This window comes from Maniola jurtina, chromosome 3 (assembly GCF_905333055.1).
Source record: "Maniola jurtina chromosome 3, ilManJurt1.1, whole genome shotgun sequence".
In the NCBI taxonomy this organism is placed as follows: Eukaryota; Metazoa; Arthropoda; class Insecta; order Lepidoptera; family Nymphalidae; genus Maniola; species Maniola jurtina.
In genome coordinates this window covers 16691876-16708061 of record NC_060031.1, presented here as the reverse complement: position 1 = coordinate 16708061, position 16186 = coordinate 16691876, and the positions used below count along the sequence as shown (strand labels likewise).

Sequence of the window (16186 nt, the reverse complement as noted above, 5' to 3'; positions counted from 1 at the left end):
TGTGCCTACCTCGACGTCGATGTCGTAGCACGCGGTCTGCTTGGCGTCGTGCGGCGGCTCCACGGAGATGAGGTGGTTGATGACGATGGGGTCGGGCGCGTGCAGCAGCGCGCCGAGCCGCGCCGGCACCTCGGCCAGCTTCATTGAGGCGCCGCCACCGCGCCGAGCTGTGCCTACCTCGACGTCGATGTCGTAGCACGCGGTCTGCTTGGCGTCGTGCGGCGGCTCCACGGAGATGAGGTGGTTGATGACGATGGGGTCGGGCGCGTGCAGCAGCGCGCCGAGCCGCGCCGGCACCTCGGCCAGCTTCATTGAGGCGCCGCCACCGCGCCGAGCTGTGCCTACCTCGACGTCGATGTCGTAGCACGCGGTCTGCTTGGCGTCGTGCGGCGGCTCCACGGAGATGAGGTGGTTGATGACGATGGGGTCGGGCGCGTGCAGCAGCACGCCGAGCCGCGCCGGCACCTCGGCCAGCTTCATTGAGGCGCCGCCACCGCGCCGAGCTGTGCCTACCTCGACGTCGATGTCGTAGCACGCGGTCTGCTTGGCGTCGTGCGGCGGCTCCACGGAGATGAGGTGGTTGATGACGATGGGGTCGGGCGCGTGCAGCAGCGCGCCGAGCCGCGCCGGCACCTCGGCCAGCTTCATTGAGGCGCCGCCACCGCGCCGAGCTGTGCCTACCTCGACGTCGATGTCGTAGCACGCGGTCTGCTTGGCGTCGTGCGGCGGCTCCACGGAGATGAGGTGGTTGATGACGATGGGGTCGGGCGCGTGCAGCAGCGCGCCGAGCCGCGCCGGCACCTCGGCCAGCTTCATTGAGGCGCCGCCACCGCGCCGAGCTGTGCCTACCTCGACGTCGATGTCGTAGCACGCGGTCTGCTTGGCGTCGTGCGGCGGCTCCACGGAGATGAGGTGGTTGATGACGATGGGGTCGGGCGCGTGCAGCAGCGCGCCGAGCCGCGCCGGCACCTCGGCCAGCTTCATTGAGGCGCCGCCACCGCGCCGAGCTGTGCCTACCTCGACGTCGATGTCGTAGCACGCGGTCTGCTTGGCGTCGTGCGGCGGCTCCACGGAGATGAGGTGGTTGATGACGATGGGGTCGGGCGCGTGCAGCAGCGCGCCGAGCCGCGCCGGCACCTCGGCCAGCTTCATTGAGGCGCCGCCACCGCGCCGAGCTGTGCCTACCTCGACGTCGATGTCGTAGCACGCGGTCTGCTTGGCGTCGTGCGGCGGCTCCACGGAGATGAGGTGGTTGATGACGATGGGGTCGGGCGCGTGCAGCAGCGCGCCGAGCCGCGCCGGCACCTCGGCCAGCTTCATTGAGGCGCCGCCACCGCGCCGAGCTGTGCCTACCTCGACGTCGATGTCGTAGCACGCGGTCTGCTTGGCGTCGTGCGGCGGCTCCACGGAGATGAGGTGATTGATGACGATGGGGTCGGGCGCGTGCAGCAGCGCGCCGAGCCGCGCCGGCACCTCGGCCAGCTTCATTGAGGCGCCGCCACAGCGCCGAGCTGTGCCTACCTCGACGTCGATGTCGTAGCACGCGGTCTGCTTGGCGTCGTGCGGCGGCTCCACGGAGATGAGGTGGTTGATGACGATGGGGTCGGGCGCGTGCAGCAGCGCGCCGAGCCGCGCCGGCACCTCGGCCAGCTTCATTGAGGCGCCGCCACAGCACCGAGCTGTGCCTACCTCGACGTCGATGTCGTAGCACGCGGTCTGCTTGGCGTCGTGCGGCGGCTCCACGGAGATGAGGTGGTTGATGACGATGGGGTCGGGCGCGTGCAGCAGCGCGCCGAGCCGCGCCGGCACCTCGGCCAGCTTCATTGAGGCGCCGCCACAGCACCGAGCTGTGCCTACCTCGACGTCGATGTCGTAGCACGCGGTCTGCTTGGCGTCGTGCGGCGGCTCCACGGAGATGAGGTGGTTGATGACGATGGGGTCGGGCGCGTGCAGCAGCGCGCCGAGCCGCGCCGGCACCTCGGCCAGCTTCATTGAGGCGCCGCCACCGCGCCGAGCTGTGCCTACCTCGACGTCGATGTCGTAGCACGCGGTCTGCTTGGCGTCGTGCGGCGGCTCCACGGAGATGAGGTGGTTGATGACGATGGGGTCGGGCGCGTGCAGCAGCGCGCCGAGCCGCGCCGGCACCTCGGCCAGCTTCATGCGCGCGCAGCCGAAGATCTGCTCCAGGTACTTGTCGCACACGATGTACTCGCGCTCGTGCGGGTCCTGCGCACACGCCGCACTCTTAGCCTTCGACAAACTTATGAGTCGTCTAAACGAAACATAAAATTTTTGGCGAAAAGTAAAAAATATTTAATCAAAACACAAAATTCCACAAAACACGGCAAAATAATGCATCCTTGGCACGCGTTTCGACGGCAGACAGGAGTTGGGCTCACCTGCAGCTTGTGCGTCTTGACGTACTGCCACAGCGCGTTGACGATGACGGGGCGCGCCTGCGTGTGCACGCCCAGCAGGCGCGCCAGGCGCGCGTCCAGCTTGAACTGCAGCGGCTGGTAGTCCAGCAGCAGCAGGATGGTGCAGCGCACGTTCTTGTAGCCGGGCCGCTTCACCTGACCGACACACACATATCGCCTAAACCCACTCTGCCATCGTATTTTTTAAAGTTCCGTACCTCTAAAGCAAAACGGAACCCTTACAGGAACACTTTGTTGTCCAGGTCTGTCTGTCCGTCTGTTGGTGTCTGTTAAGAACACCTATAGGGTATTTCCTGTCGACCTAGATTCTAGAATCATGAAATTTGACAGGTAGGTAGGTCTTACAGCACAAGTAAAGGAATAAATCCGAAAACCATGAATTTATCGTTACATCACAAAAAAAAAAATTAAAATATATTCATAAACAAGTAATAAATAATTAGTATTTTCAATTTCCAAAGTAAGATAACTATACCAAGTGGGGTATCATATGAAAGGGCTTTACTTGTACATTCTAAAACATTTTATGTTTTATTTTTATGCATAAGAAAATCATACCTGCGTACGGAACCCTCGGTGCGCGACTCTGTTTCTTTTTAATTATTCAATTAGACTTTTACGAGTACTTTTGAATTGTCAAGAGCGTCTACCACTGGTTCGGAATGCCTTCGAAAAGTGATTCGGACTTGGCTGGTTTTTTTTTTCAAAGAAATCAATATTGTTTCTCATTTCTGTTTTATAGCTCAAAGGGGAACAGCACACAGCACGAGTGGAACTGTGACAGAGCTTTGCTGGTATAGTGCTGACCTGGAAGCCGTCGGTCTCCTGCGTGGTGAGCGTGCGGTGCCACTCCACCAGGTGGTTGTCGGGCCCGTACAGCTCCTTGTCCAGCTCGATGACCAGCGACTTGAAGAAAGACGAGAACTTGCGCTTCACCTACAACAGACGCTCACGTTAGCGGGTCGGGGGGCGCGGGGCGCGGGGCGCGGGCGGCGGGCGGCGCTGCGCTCACCTTGTTGGGGTCGTTCTTGGAGTCGTCGAGCAGGCGGCCCTCGACGCGCAGCTCCCACGACGCCACGGCGCTGTCGCCCTGGCCCGGGTAGAACGTGTTGGAGATGAAGATGCGCAGCTTGCGCTTCTGCTTCATGGGCCGCTTGAGCGCCTCCTGGATGTCGAGGCGCTTGCGCATGATGGTGGCGTCCAGCTTGCGCTCGAAGGCCAGCAGGTCCATGTAGGCCTGCGACTCGGGCACCAGGTCGCGCACCTTCTGCGGCAGGATCTTGTCGGCCAGGCGCTTCTTACGCTTGCCCGCGCCGTAGCCGTCGGCCGCGTAGTGCTGCGGCTTGTGAGGCGCGCGCGCGTCGGCGGCGCGCTTGGGTGGCGCGGGCGCGGCGGGCGCGCGCGGCGCGGCGTAGGGCGCGGCGGGCGCGGTCGGCGGCGCGGGCGCGGGAGGCAGCGGCGCACCGCCGTAGGGCGCGGGGCCGGGCCGCGCCGCCGGCCCGCCCGCTCCGCCCGCGCCGCCCGCCCCACCCGCCGGCGGCGGTGTGAACCCGCTCCGGGGCTGAAACGCACCACACACTAATGTATCTTACAAATTTAACGACAATCAAAAAGTGTGCAAAGGTACTTATTTTGAATGAATGGTTTTGACTTTGAACCATAGCTTGGAAACACTTTAAGCAGGATTACTTACGTTAGGCTATTGCTAAGTGGAGATTACATTTTAAGCAATTGAATATCACTTGATTTAATGTTGAAGAAATCTGCATGCCTGAGAGTCCTCCATAATATTCTCAAAGGTGTGTGAAGTCTACCAATTCGCATTTTTTTTAATATTTTTTATTTATTTATTTGTTAATAAAACACATTTACAGGGTATTTGAGATTGCGGTGTAAACATAAACTCTCTTGAGTTTTTCTGTACACCTTACTTTATTTTTTTGTATTTGGCCAGCATGAGCATGGCAGAGGAGTATGGCCAAACTTCTCATTCTGAGAGAAGATCCATGCTCAGTACTGAGCCGGCAATGGGTTGATGATGATAGAATGGAATAAATATATTTATTCAAATAAACTTGTGACAAGTGCTTTTGAATCGTCAGAATAATTTACCACCACAATGGTTTGGAATGCCATTCCTACCAAGAAGACCCAGCAAGAAACCAAGATTGATTGGTGATGATAGCTAGGCCTGTCCCACTTCACACTTTACACATTTTACCTATGGAGGTGTGACCGCTACAGGATCTGACCAGTGTCACACATATACTGCAATATGCTTTCAACATTTGCTAGCCTCTACATATTCTGTACTGACATGTCAACATACAACTGGAAACATGAGATTTTGCATGTAAGTTCCATTTTATACACTAAACCCTTACTACACCACAAATAATAAACTGAGAACAAGGCAATGCGATGCCAAGATTTCAAGATACAAAAGTCATATTTTATTTAAACACCATAGTGGAGTTTGCTTGTGCTTTGAACTATAATTAATTAAGTACTAGCTGATACCCGCGACTTCGTTCGCGTGGATGTAGGTTTTTTAAAATTCCCGTGGGAACTCTTTGATTTTCCGGGATAAAAAGTAGCCTATGTGCTAATCCAGGGTATAATCTATCTCCATTCTAAATTTCAGTCCAATCCGTTCAGTAGTTTTTGCGTGAAGGAGTAACAAACATACACACACACACATACACATACAAACTTTCTCCTTTATAATATTAGTGTGATAAGTAATATGTTACATTATTATAAAAGTGTAACAAATTGAAATGAAATGATATGAAACATTTATTTATGGAAAACATAGGCTGTGTGTATCGCTCAACACTTTTAAACCTGTTGTTATTGTGAGTTATGAGTTTTTCTCTATTCATAAATAAAGGTTCATTCTTTTTAGCAACATTAAAAAAGAAGGATGCAGATAGTCTTAATCTAGTTTAGGGATAAAATTAGAATCAACACCATTGTCTCGTCCAAACATGTTTAACTTATACTAAAACTATCATTTAACATGTTCTGTGAGAATTCGCAATACAAATTATAATATTTTTCCATAGAAATACTCACAGACTTAGTATTTAATAATTCATGTGGTTCATAAAACATTGAAAACTGTTGGACAAGTTCATTGTTGTAAAGCTAAGGTGTCCCTCGGAGAACATGTTTTGGGCACAGTCATTGATAGATGGCCTACCGTGCCTAGCATGAAACTTGTGGTTACGTTACATGCTCAATGGTTGTGATTGGTTGAAATTATGGTACATGTTCTTGCTGCAAATGTGTAATTGTTTAGTCAATAGCGAGACAGTGTCAGCCAGAGCTGATCACAATACGTCAAACAGCGGCTTGTGAAACTGTAGCACTACTGGATAATTCTCTGCTTCATCAGTCGTTCGACACTTGCGGTCGAAGGAATCGACGGATGTGATTACCGGAAACGTGGGTCCCGAGTAGGGTCTGGGCGGCATGGGCGAGCCCTGCGGCGGCGGGCCCGCGTAGCGCTGCGGCGCCGCGCCCGCCGCGCTCGCCGGGAACCGCTGCGACATCTCCGAGCTGTGCTGCGACTGCTCCGAGCCGACTCAAATAACACTACGCTCCTGTGAGGAGTGCGAGGCCGCGAACATTCACTTTTGCTTATTCATCACAAGTAATCACGAGTATAATAATATTGGTTATTCAATTTTGCTTGAAAGTTATTATTTAATCGTAGTAGTAAAACGTTTTAAATTGAAAAAAATGATGATCTTAATACGAGCATAAAATCACAGACCACGACCTAAACAAGCTTCAATTTTACACACCGCTTTGATAAATTTTTTTTTCTCTCTCGTCTGGCTTTACAAAGATTAGCCAATGTCAAGTTTGTAGTTATTTGTAACAAGTTAGTTTAACTATACAAGTATGGATGGACCCCGTCTGTGCCGCCGCCCGCCAACATACGCACGGCACCCCCTTAGAGCGCTTTCCAGTCAGTTTAAAAAAAAAAAAAAAAAAAACACTTCAAAAAGGCAGGGCACGCCCGCCCAACGCCCGCCAGCTAACACCAATACAGACGAAATCCCAGATAACTATTTTATACTAGCTACACTGACAGTGTTTCTACTTGCAATTTTGTTTTAACCACATATATCTTTATAGGTAAACTAGCTGATGCCTGTCGCGAAGTTACCCATTCGCGAAGTAATCAGAATAAAGGTAAATATTATGGCAACATTCGTCTATGGCAGAGAAGTTAATTTGTCTATGGTATACCGGAAGGATACAGTTGTAAAAGTACATTCATTTTCATCTAGTTACTCAAAATGGTTGCTGCGGCTCGAAATGGCGAGGCACCGAGCACGTGGATTAAACCCGTTCCAGTGTTCGTGTGGATGGTGAAGTCAAAGCTAAGTACCTAGGCTATTTCATATTTAGACCATTTTCTATGTGTTAGATATTCCCGGTTAACCTGTAGATATAAAAGTCCCACGTGTAATGGTTGCGCACCCATTGTTAGTTTGTTAGTGGACAGATGTGTGTACCTCTCTTCACAGGCCATTGGGACTGAGTTAAAGTAAATTATGAAAGAGGTCAAACCGTCGATCGGCAAAGACGAAAGGCTAGGCGAGGTATGCGGAGGGTTGCTCTCTCCCAGTAGCGAGAGGGCGATCGGGCACTCCATGCACCCAGGACCCGGAAGCCTAGAGTATCGGCGAAGACGTCAGGCTAGGCGAGGTAGCGAGAGGGCAATCAGGCACTCCATGCACCCAGGACCCGGAAGCCTAGAGTATCGGCAAAGACGACAGGCTAGGCGAGGTAGCGAGAGGGCAATCAGGCACTCCATGCACCCAGGACCCGGAAGCCTAGAGTATCGGCAAAGACGACAGGCTAGGCGAGGTAGCGAGGGGGCAATCGGGCACTCCATGCACCCAGGACCCGGAAGCCTAGAGTATACAGCACGCGCTATGAGAAGGACGGTACAGCCAAGGTAGACAGAGAGGGCGTTAGACTCGCTCAGTAGCGCGAGGTCAGCCGGGCATTCTGTCACCAGCTGTGGTTCCGAGGAACCATAGCCAGCCGAAGTAACCTTTAAATCAGTGAATAGAATATATATTGGAGGGTCCCAATCGCTGGGTGGGAGAGAGATGCACACATTCCTAACCTATAGATACCAAGATAGAGAATTGCCCCATGGTCTAGGTCTTAGAGATTTCACCTACGGTGAAATCATAGTTTGTGTAACCCTACAGGTCACTGAGAGACGAGCTGGAACAGCCTGAACGATGCAAGGAATAGAAAGGACGTACGGGGGTCGACAGTGAACGACCGACCTACAAAGAAACAGATAAAGGTGAGCGTGACTCCTATAATATGTACGAATTCGGTAACCCCTCTCACTTCTGACGAATAGTATGGTTCATATAAAGAGAAATAAAAGGCGAAGCAGATGAAGTGGAAGTTAGGGGGGTTCCCGACATGGTGGAGAAGTGCTGGGATCTGGCTGAGAAACCAGAGTTTTCAGTGTATGGAGTCACACTCAGCCTAAGCGATAGTAAAGTAGTTAATAGTATATCAAGTCCTTTCTACTCTTTCATTTAGTAAGTGAAATGAAAATTTAAGTGTGCAGTAATGTCGCTGTTGAGCGATGATTATGATTGTTTATTATAAGTACAATTCGGTATAAATATTATATTGGTGTTAAAATGTAAGAACTTGACCTTCCAACTAATAGGTGGCAGTATAGGTCATTCTGAGCGCCAACGAAAGTCGTGTGGGAGCAGAGCCAACTTAAAATTCAAAAAAGGAGAAAGAAATTAGTCCAGGTAAGTTGGCAACATTGGTTTCAGAGACGCGACGGGCACGCTGTTAGTTGAAAGTTTGAATTTCCCGCTTTAATTTGTTGTAGATAGACCATAGAACAAGCAAACAGGTGATACCAACATGACACAACACAGCACATAGTGACATAACAAATTATACAAAATGGCGTAAAAGAGAAGTGTCTTAGTGTCTTACCTCCGGTATACCTACTTCTTGAACAATAAAAATTTAAAGTACAATTTATGTGAAACGAATTATTGAATATATATATATATATCAGATTTATTCAATTAATGGATGGAAAATAATAATTTTCAACAAAGTAAGTGCGTATTTACTAGATAAGTAACGAAGAAAGTTGAGTAAAGTGTTAATGGCGTCTAGCTATGTATGTATAGGAAGTGTTTGAGAATAGATCGAAGTTTATCTAAATTACTTGATATTATAAAGTACATAATTACTTTTCAGTTGGAAATCGAATTACCCAAAGTGATTAATTGCAAAAGAAGTTCAATCATTATCATTTAACTTTGATGACAGTAAGCAAGTGGTGAGTACGATAGAAGCACAGGCCGTGTATTAACTATAAAAACCTTAAATGTCTTGTTATTTATCGAGAAAAAGTTAATTAGAGGTGCAAATACTCTTTTTATCAAATCAATAAGTAGGTATGTACTACTTACTTAGCTAGTTGGATAGAACCTATCAATTTATAAAAAGGATTATTTAAGTTTGAAATACAATTTGATATTGTAGGTATGGGAGAGAAATGTGGTTTCTTATGGTTTGTGATAGGCTTATTGAACTAAAAAATTATTAGATTCTGCATATTCACCTTATTAAAAGGATCTTTAAATTACTGTATTGAGATTTAATATTTGAAAGGAATGAAACTTGACTTAACAAAACTCACACCTAGGTTCTTGTTTAGCTTGAGTAAAGGAATCCTTGTATCATTCTAGTACATAGTTGAGTACCTAGATAATTAGTAAAGAGTGAGGTTAGATTCTTAAGGAGAAAATCCTTTTGAATTTATTTTAAACATTATAGAGGAAGTAATCTTACTTGATAGTTGAATGTGTATGAAACATGAACCTTTAAGTTTCATTTGACTGAAATAACTTGTAAATCATAATAGATTGAGTGCATTTATACAATTCCCTTTTTGAGAGAAAATGGATAAGTAATTATACTTTATTAAGATGAGAGAATACACATAAAGATTGACAAGTGAAGATTTTATTCCTTTGATATCTTGAGACAATATTAAGTTTCATTTGACTTGTAAAAGTCTAATTGAATAAAAATTATTTTGAATTCGAATTTGAACTTTAAGTTGATATGTGTATAAGGATTATGAGATTTGAAATGATTTTTTTTACACTTCAATTATTATCATAGCATATTACATATACTATTACAATAGGTTATGAAAGGATAGTTTAATTCTATTAAAACTCTTTAAGATAAGAATTGATCTTTGACATTGGTATTTATTCATTACTTTGACGTTGGTATTTATACTTAATTATTATTTATCCATAACAAGGAATACCTTGATGTTTGGATTTGTATGTTAAGGGGGGTGTAACTCAGTGGAAGAGTATCTGCTGGGCGGACATAAGTAATGACATAGTAAAAGATTAAAAGTGCTATAAGGATCTAGATATGAACGGATGATTAGACAAGCCAATCTTAATATCTGTTCCAGAATATTCATTATGGATGAACTATTATTAACGAGACTGAAACTTCTCGCCACTCAAATAGAAACTCTCTCGAATCAAGCTCTTAGTCTCGGCTCTCTGCACAATGACTTAATCTACAATGCAGAAGTAATCAAGACTAAATTGCAAAACCTCTCGACGAGATTAAACGATGATTTACATAATTACTTCAGAATGAATAAAACGGAGATTTCAGCGACAAATGGGGAACCTCGAAGTTTTCGTAAGAGACGGTTTTCACAACGGGAAGAACGTAAAGAACAGAGAGAAGATACAACATCAAAAGGAAGTAATACGACAGAGGGTGAAGTTGTCTCGAAGAGGATGAAAGTACCATGCGTGTTTTGCAAAGGCGATCACTACAACGACCTTTGTGATAAATATAAAACAGCCAAGGAACGAAAATCACGGTTAGGAGACAGATGTTACGGATGTCTCTTGAGAAATCATCGGATTGCGCAGTGCTATAACAATAAAAATTCTTGCTATTATTGTAAAAAACGTGGTCTACATCACAGAGCATTGTGTCCTCAGAAATTTCCATCTAAAATCGAAACCACCACTCTAACAGAGGGGACAGAAGATGACATACGGTTCTTCAAACAGCAGTAGTGATGGCACGAGGAGATAGGAACAAGGATAAACAGACACGATGTCGTATACTATTCGATTCAGACTCTCAGAGATCTTACATTACCCAAAAAATTGCGAAAAATTTAAATTTATCAATAGAGAAGGATGAAAATTTGTCTGTCTATACCTTTGGTTCAAGAAGTCCTCGAGAATTTAATAGTCCAGTAGTTCAACTAGAGTTAGAGACTAGATCTAAAAAAGGAAAGATCATTTATGCAAACATTGTGCCTATGATTTCTCAAAGCGTACCCTATGCTGAAGAACTTAACAATTGGAGATACAAGGTAGAACTTGCAGATGACGGATCGTTAACAGATCAAGTTGATATTCTTATTGGAAATGATTATTATTATTCGTTTCTTCATCCAGAGAAAATACGAATAAGTGAAGACTTATACCTAGTAGATTCTGAGTTCGGATGGATACTATCAGGTCAGGGTCCACGTAGAGATATAGAAGAACAACACATGTCAGTTATCACATATTTTCAAACAGAGATAGATTTTAAATTTAACAAACCTGACATGCCTTTAGATCAAGGAAGTATAGCATTCTTGTGGGAACTAGAGTCAATTGGCATAACCGATTCACCTAAAATTACACGAGAGGAAGAGGCTATTCATAAATTCAACGAGACTACTAAATTAATTAACAATAGATATCATGTCAGTTGGCCGTGGAACGAATACCCACCGTCACTAACACCTAACTATGGATTAGCATATGGTCGTTTAGTAAATTTAGTCAAGCGGTTGGATAAGGAAACCCTAAAGTCCTATAATGATGCTATACAGGAACAAATATCGAAAGGAATAGTCGAAGAAGTATTAGACAAGACCCGTGTAGAACATCCAGTACACTATCTACCACATCATTGCGTTGCTCAGAAGAATAAACCTATTAGGATTGTCTATGATGCCTCATCGAAGATTAAAAGCAATAAAAGTTTGAACGAATGTCTGTATTGCGGTCCATTGATGTTAGAAGATTTAACATGTATACTTATTAGATTTCGAAGTCATAATATTGCTTTATCAGCAGATGTCGAGAAGGCTTTCCTTCAAATAGGATTACATGAAAAGGATCGCGACGTAACGAGATTTATTTGGTTGAAAGATGTCGAAAAACCACCACATGTAGATAACATTATCTGTCTAAGGTTTTGTAGAGTTCCTTTCGGAATTATATCTAGTCCGTTCTTATTAAATGCAACAATTAAACATCATCTTTCTAAAGGAAATGAACAGCTACAACTAATTGCTAAAGATATTTATGTTGATAATTTAGTAACTGGGGTTCAAACACTTGACGAGGCTATCCAAATATATCAAGACACAAAGGATACGTTTGGACAAATTTCAATGAACCTTAGAGATTGGAGTTCAAATTCGAAACAATTTATGAATAGAATACCCGATGGTGTTGAAGAAAAGGTTGTAAAAATTTTAGGCCTAGATTGGAATTTAAAACATGATACGTTACATGTAAGGTTCACGTTAACCACCGAAGCATATTCTAAACGGGAAGTATTGAAGGTAATCGCTTCGATATACGATCCTTGTGGATTCGGAGTACCACATGTTTTATCAGCTAAGCTATTTCTACAAGGACTTTGGAAGACTAAAGTTAAATGGGATACGAAGTTTTCAAAAGAAATGCAAGATAAATGGTCAGAAATCCGAAAAGAATTAGAGACTATTAGAGGAATATCGATACCTAGATGCTATATAAAAAATGTAAAAAGCGAAGAATATCATTTGCATTGTTTCACAGACGCTTCACTCAAAGCGTATGCTGCAGTAGTATACATAACACATGGTGCTAAGACAAGTTTTGTCATAGGAAAAACACGATTAGTCCCTATAAAGGATCAACAACATTTAAAAATTCCTCGGCTAGAATTGCTAGGAGCTTTAATTGGTTGCAGACTAATTAAGATGGTTTTAAAAGCATTTAACATGAAATTAGGATATCAAACATTATGGACTGATAGTCAAATTGTCATAGAATGGTGCCAATAGGATAAATTGCTTCCACCATTCGTATCTAGACGAGTTGAGGAAATAAGGAGTAATAAAGAGCTCATGATTAAGTATGTTCCTTCAGAGTTGAATCCGGCAGATATTGCAACCAGACCGATGAGTTCCAACGAAGACAAGGAAAGATGGCTTACAGGTCCACAGTTTTTATCAGAATCCGACAAACAGAAAACGCCTGTGAAATACATGTCACAGTCATTTTTTCTTTCGACGCGGGAGGGTCTGCCGAATACCTCTAAAGAAAAGGATAGTAATCTAGAGCTACAAAACAACTTCTCAGGAGAAAGTATTAGAGCCAAAGAAGATAGCAGAACTAGTTACAAAGAATCGCTTTGTATTACGGAAACAATAAAGAAGCTACAAGCAGAATACTTCACTCAGGAAGTTGCGGGGAAAGAAACGGATTTAAGTCGTAATCTCAAGTTATTTAAGGATGTTGATGGATTACTACGGTGTAAAGGACGTCTTCAGAATGCAGAACTATCGTTTGACAAACGGTACCCTATATTGATACCTAAGGAATGTGACTTTACGAATAACCTTATAAAGAAAGTTCACAATGATAATTATCATGTAGGAGCGAATCATACACTTAGTCTCATCAGACAGTCATATTGGATACCAAAGGGTAAATCTCAGATTCAGAGGATATTGAAGAAATGTCCAAGGTGTATTAAACATGGAGCGGGTCCATTTAAGTTACCACCTACTCCAGCGCTTCCTGTAGAAAGAGTAGGTTACAGCGAACCATTTACCTTTGTAGGGGTAGACTATATGGGTCCTGTTCTTGTCAAGATTGGACAAAAGAGATGGATCTGTTTATTCACCTGTTTAGCGGTAAGAGCTATTCATTTAGAATTAGTGCAAGATCTTACAGCGGAGGAAGGTTTATTGGCGTTGAGAAGGACAATAGCAACCAGAAAGGTCCCTCAACTCATTACATCAGACAACGCGACACATTTCAAACTTATAGCAGAGATTCTCTCGAAACAATATTGTATTGACAACAAAATTCAATGGAAGTTCATACCTCAGTTGACGCCTTGGTTTGGTGGATTTTACGAAAGATTGATAGGGATAGTTAAGAATTGTATGAAGCGTACACTAGCAAAGCACATGCTTTCAGATAGTCAACTAACTACCGTAGTCAAGGAAATTGAAGCTGTAATAAATTCAAGACCGCTTACATGTGTAGATTCAGAGTTGGATATAATTCTAAAACCAGCTGATTTTCTTACACTAGGAAGTTGTATCACTATAGAAGGAACCGTCGAAGATTGTCTAGAGAAAGGTACTACGATTAAAGTCGATCTTATAAAAAGTTGGAAGAGGGGTCTCATCATCGTAAGAGAATTCAAAGATATGTTTGTTAACAGATATTTACTAAGTCTCCGAGAAAGGTATCAGCACTCACATAAAGAGCCACGTGTCACATCGAAACAGTCTCCGGCGATAGGACAGATAGTGCAAATAAAAGGAGAAAATAAAAATAGAGAAACCTGGAGAGTAGGAAAAATTGTTTCACTGAAAGAAGGAAGTGATGGTTTATGTAGAGTAGCCATAGTAAAGGTTGGAGATAAGAATTTCACACGGTCAATAGCGCATCTGTACCCTCTAGAGGTTCAAGAGTCAGAGGAAGACATGGAAGAAAGATTTATAAGAGATGATACTTCGAGTGAGCTTGCTTCTGCCACGTTAGCCGAGCCTTTGGAAGAGAGTACCGACAGACAGATAACTATCTCAGAGGGGATAGCTCAAGAAGAGAACTCACCTATGATGCAAATAGACGAACCCATTCAGGAGACAATGGAGTGTGAAACCTTAGAGAGTGAAAGTAGAGAATCTATTGGGGATGTTATTGATTCAGAGGAAGTCGGGACACTAGCGAGAGACGAGGAGAAGGAAGAAGATGGTAGAGTGGGTAGAGTGAGGAGAGTTGCGGCCACTAAAGCCCTACAGAGGATTAAAGAGTGGACGAACAACTTATTATGCCTATTTTGATCTATTTTCCGGCCGGGAGTGTCGCGAAGTTACCCATTCGCGAAGTAATCAGAATAAAGGTAAATATTATGGCAACATTCGTCTATGGCAGAGAAGTTAATTTGTCTATGGTATACCGGAAGGATACAGTTGTAAAAGTACATTCATTTTCATCTAGTTACTCAAAATGGTTGCTGCGGCTCGAAATGGCGAGGCACCGAGCACGTGGATTAAACCCGTTCCAGTGTTCGTGTGGATGGTGAAGTCAAAGCTAAGTACCTAGGCTATTTCATATTTAGACCATTTTCTATGTGTTAGATATTCCCGGTTAACCTGTAGATATAAAAGTCCCACGTGTAATGGTTGCGCACCCATTGTTAGTTTGTTAGTGGACAGATGTGTGTACCTCTCTTCACAGGCCATTGGGACTGAGTTAAAGTAAATTATGAAAGAGGTCAAACCGTCGATCGGCAAAGACGAAAGGCTAGGCGAGGTATGCGGAGGGTTGCTCTCTCCCAGTAGCGAGAGGGCGATCGGGCACTCCATGCACCCAGGACCCGGAAGCCTAGAGTATCGGCGAAGACGTCAGGCTAGGCGAGGTAGCGAGAGGGCAATCAGGCACTCCATGCACCCAGGACCCGGAAGCCTAGAGTATCGGCAAAGACGACAGGCTAGGCGAGGTAGCGAGAGGGCAATCAGGCACTCCATGCACCCAGGACCCGGAAGCCTAGAGTATCGGCAAAGACGACAGGCTAGGCGAGGTAGCGAGGGGGCAATCGGGCACTCCATGCACCCAGGACCCGGAAGCCTAGAGTATACAGCACGCGCTATGAGAAGGACGGTACAGCCAAGGTAGACAGAGAGGGCGTTAGACTCGCTCAGTAGCGCGAGGTCAGCCGGGCATTCTGTCACCAGCTGTGGTTCCGAGGAACCATAGCCAGCCGAAGTAACCTTTAAATCAGTGAATAGAATATATATTGGAGGGTCCCAATCGCTGGGTGGGAGAGAGATGCACACATTCCTAACCTATAGATACCAAGATAGAGAATTGCCCCATGGTCTAGGTCTTAGAGATTTCACCTACGGTGAAATCATAGTTTGTGTAACCCTACAGGTCACTGAGAGACGAGCTGGAACAGCCTGAACGATGCAAGGAATAGAAAGGACGTACGGGGGTCGACAGTGAACGACCGACCTACAAAGAAACAGATAAAGGTGAGCGTGACTCCTATAATATGTACGAATTCGGTAACCCCTCTCACTTCTGACGAATAGTATGGTTCATATAAAGAGAAATAAAAGGCGAAGCAGATGAAGTGGAAGTTAGGGGGGTTCCCGACAATGCCCGCGACTTCGTCAGCGTGGATTTACGTTTTTCAAATCCCACGGGAACTTTTTGATTTTCCGGGATAAAAAGTAGCCTATGTGTTACTCCAGAGTATAATCTATCTCTATTCCAAATTTCAGCCAAAAACATTCAGTAGTTTTGCGAGGTTGAGTAACAAACATCCAAACATCTACACTTTCACATTTATAATATTATTAGGATTTTTATCCT

General features: G+C 45.1%; 3 protein-coding genes and 1 long non-coding RNA gene across 4 annotated transcripts; 2 read left to right on the top strand and 2 right to left on the bottom strand.

The window, feature by feature from the left end:
* Nucleotides 1-5: 5 nt before the first annotated feature.
* Nucleotides 6-3855, bottom strand: LOC123879559. Its single transcript, XM_045927336.1, has 6 exons — nt 3451-3855; nt 3246-3374; nt 2400-2573; nt 2146-2226; nt 41-1977; nt 6-9 (listed from the first exon to the last, which is right to left on the bottom strand). Exons 1-6 carry the CDS (start codon nt 3667-3669, stop codon nt 6-8), a joined length of 2544 nt encoding a protein of 847 aa, XP_045783292.1. The 5' UTR covers nt 3670-3855.
* Nucleotides 3856-3870: 15 nt separating this feature from the next.
* Nucleotides 3871-6265, bottom strand: LOC123879551 (basic proline-rich protein-like; the record flags this gene model as incomplete). The annotated part of the gene is made up of 2 exons (XM_045927324.1): nt 5882-6265; nt 3871-3999 (listed from the first exon to the last, which is right to left on the bottom strand). Coding segments are annotated over exons 1-2 (243 nt in total), but the record flags the coding sequence as incomplete, so codon positions are not given.
* Nucleotides 6266-8541: 2276 nt separating this feature from the next.
* LOC123879658 lies at nt 8542-10641 on the top strand. The gene is made up of 3 exons (XR_006799053.1): nt 8542-8571; nt 8718-8799; nt 9961-10641. It is a non-coding gene; the product is annotated as an uncharacterized LOC123879658 (long non-coding RNA).
* Nucleotides 10642-12642: 2001 nt separating this feature from the next.
* On the top strand, nt 12643-15962 carry LOC123879651. Its single transcript, XM_045927481.1, has 2 exons — nt 12643-14708; nt 14807-15962. The coding sequence occupies exon 1, from the start codon at nt 12694-12696 to the stop codon at nt 14647-14649; it is 1956 nt and encodes a 651-aa protein (XP_045783437.1). The 5' UTR covers nt 12643-12693; the 3' UTR covers nt 14650-14708; nt 14807-15962.
* The last annotated feature ends 224 nt before the right edge of the window (nt 15963-16186 follow it).

Bases quoted from the DNA above. Each gene is read 5' to 3' on its own strand.
- LOC123879651 (XM_045927481.1), top strand. From the start codon at position 12,694: ATGATTAAGTATGTTCCTTCAGAGTTGAATCCGGCAGATATTGCAACC.
- LOC123879559 (XM_045927336.1), bottom strand. From the start codon at position 3,669: ATGGACCTGCTGGCCTTCGAGCGCAAGCTGGACGCCACCATCATGCGC. The intron at 3,375-3,450 runs GTGAGCGCAGCG...CGTCTGTTGTAG, and splicing joins CCAAGAACGACCCCAACAAG to GTGAAGCGCAAGTTCTCGTC. The intron at 1,978-2,145 runs GTGCCGGCGCGG...AAGCTGGCCGAG, and splicing joins CGCGCATGAAGCTGGCCGAG to GTGCCGGCGCGGCTCGGCGC.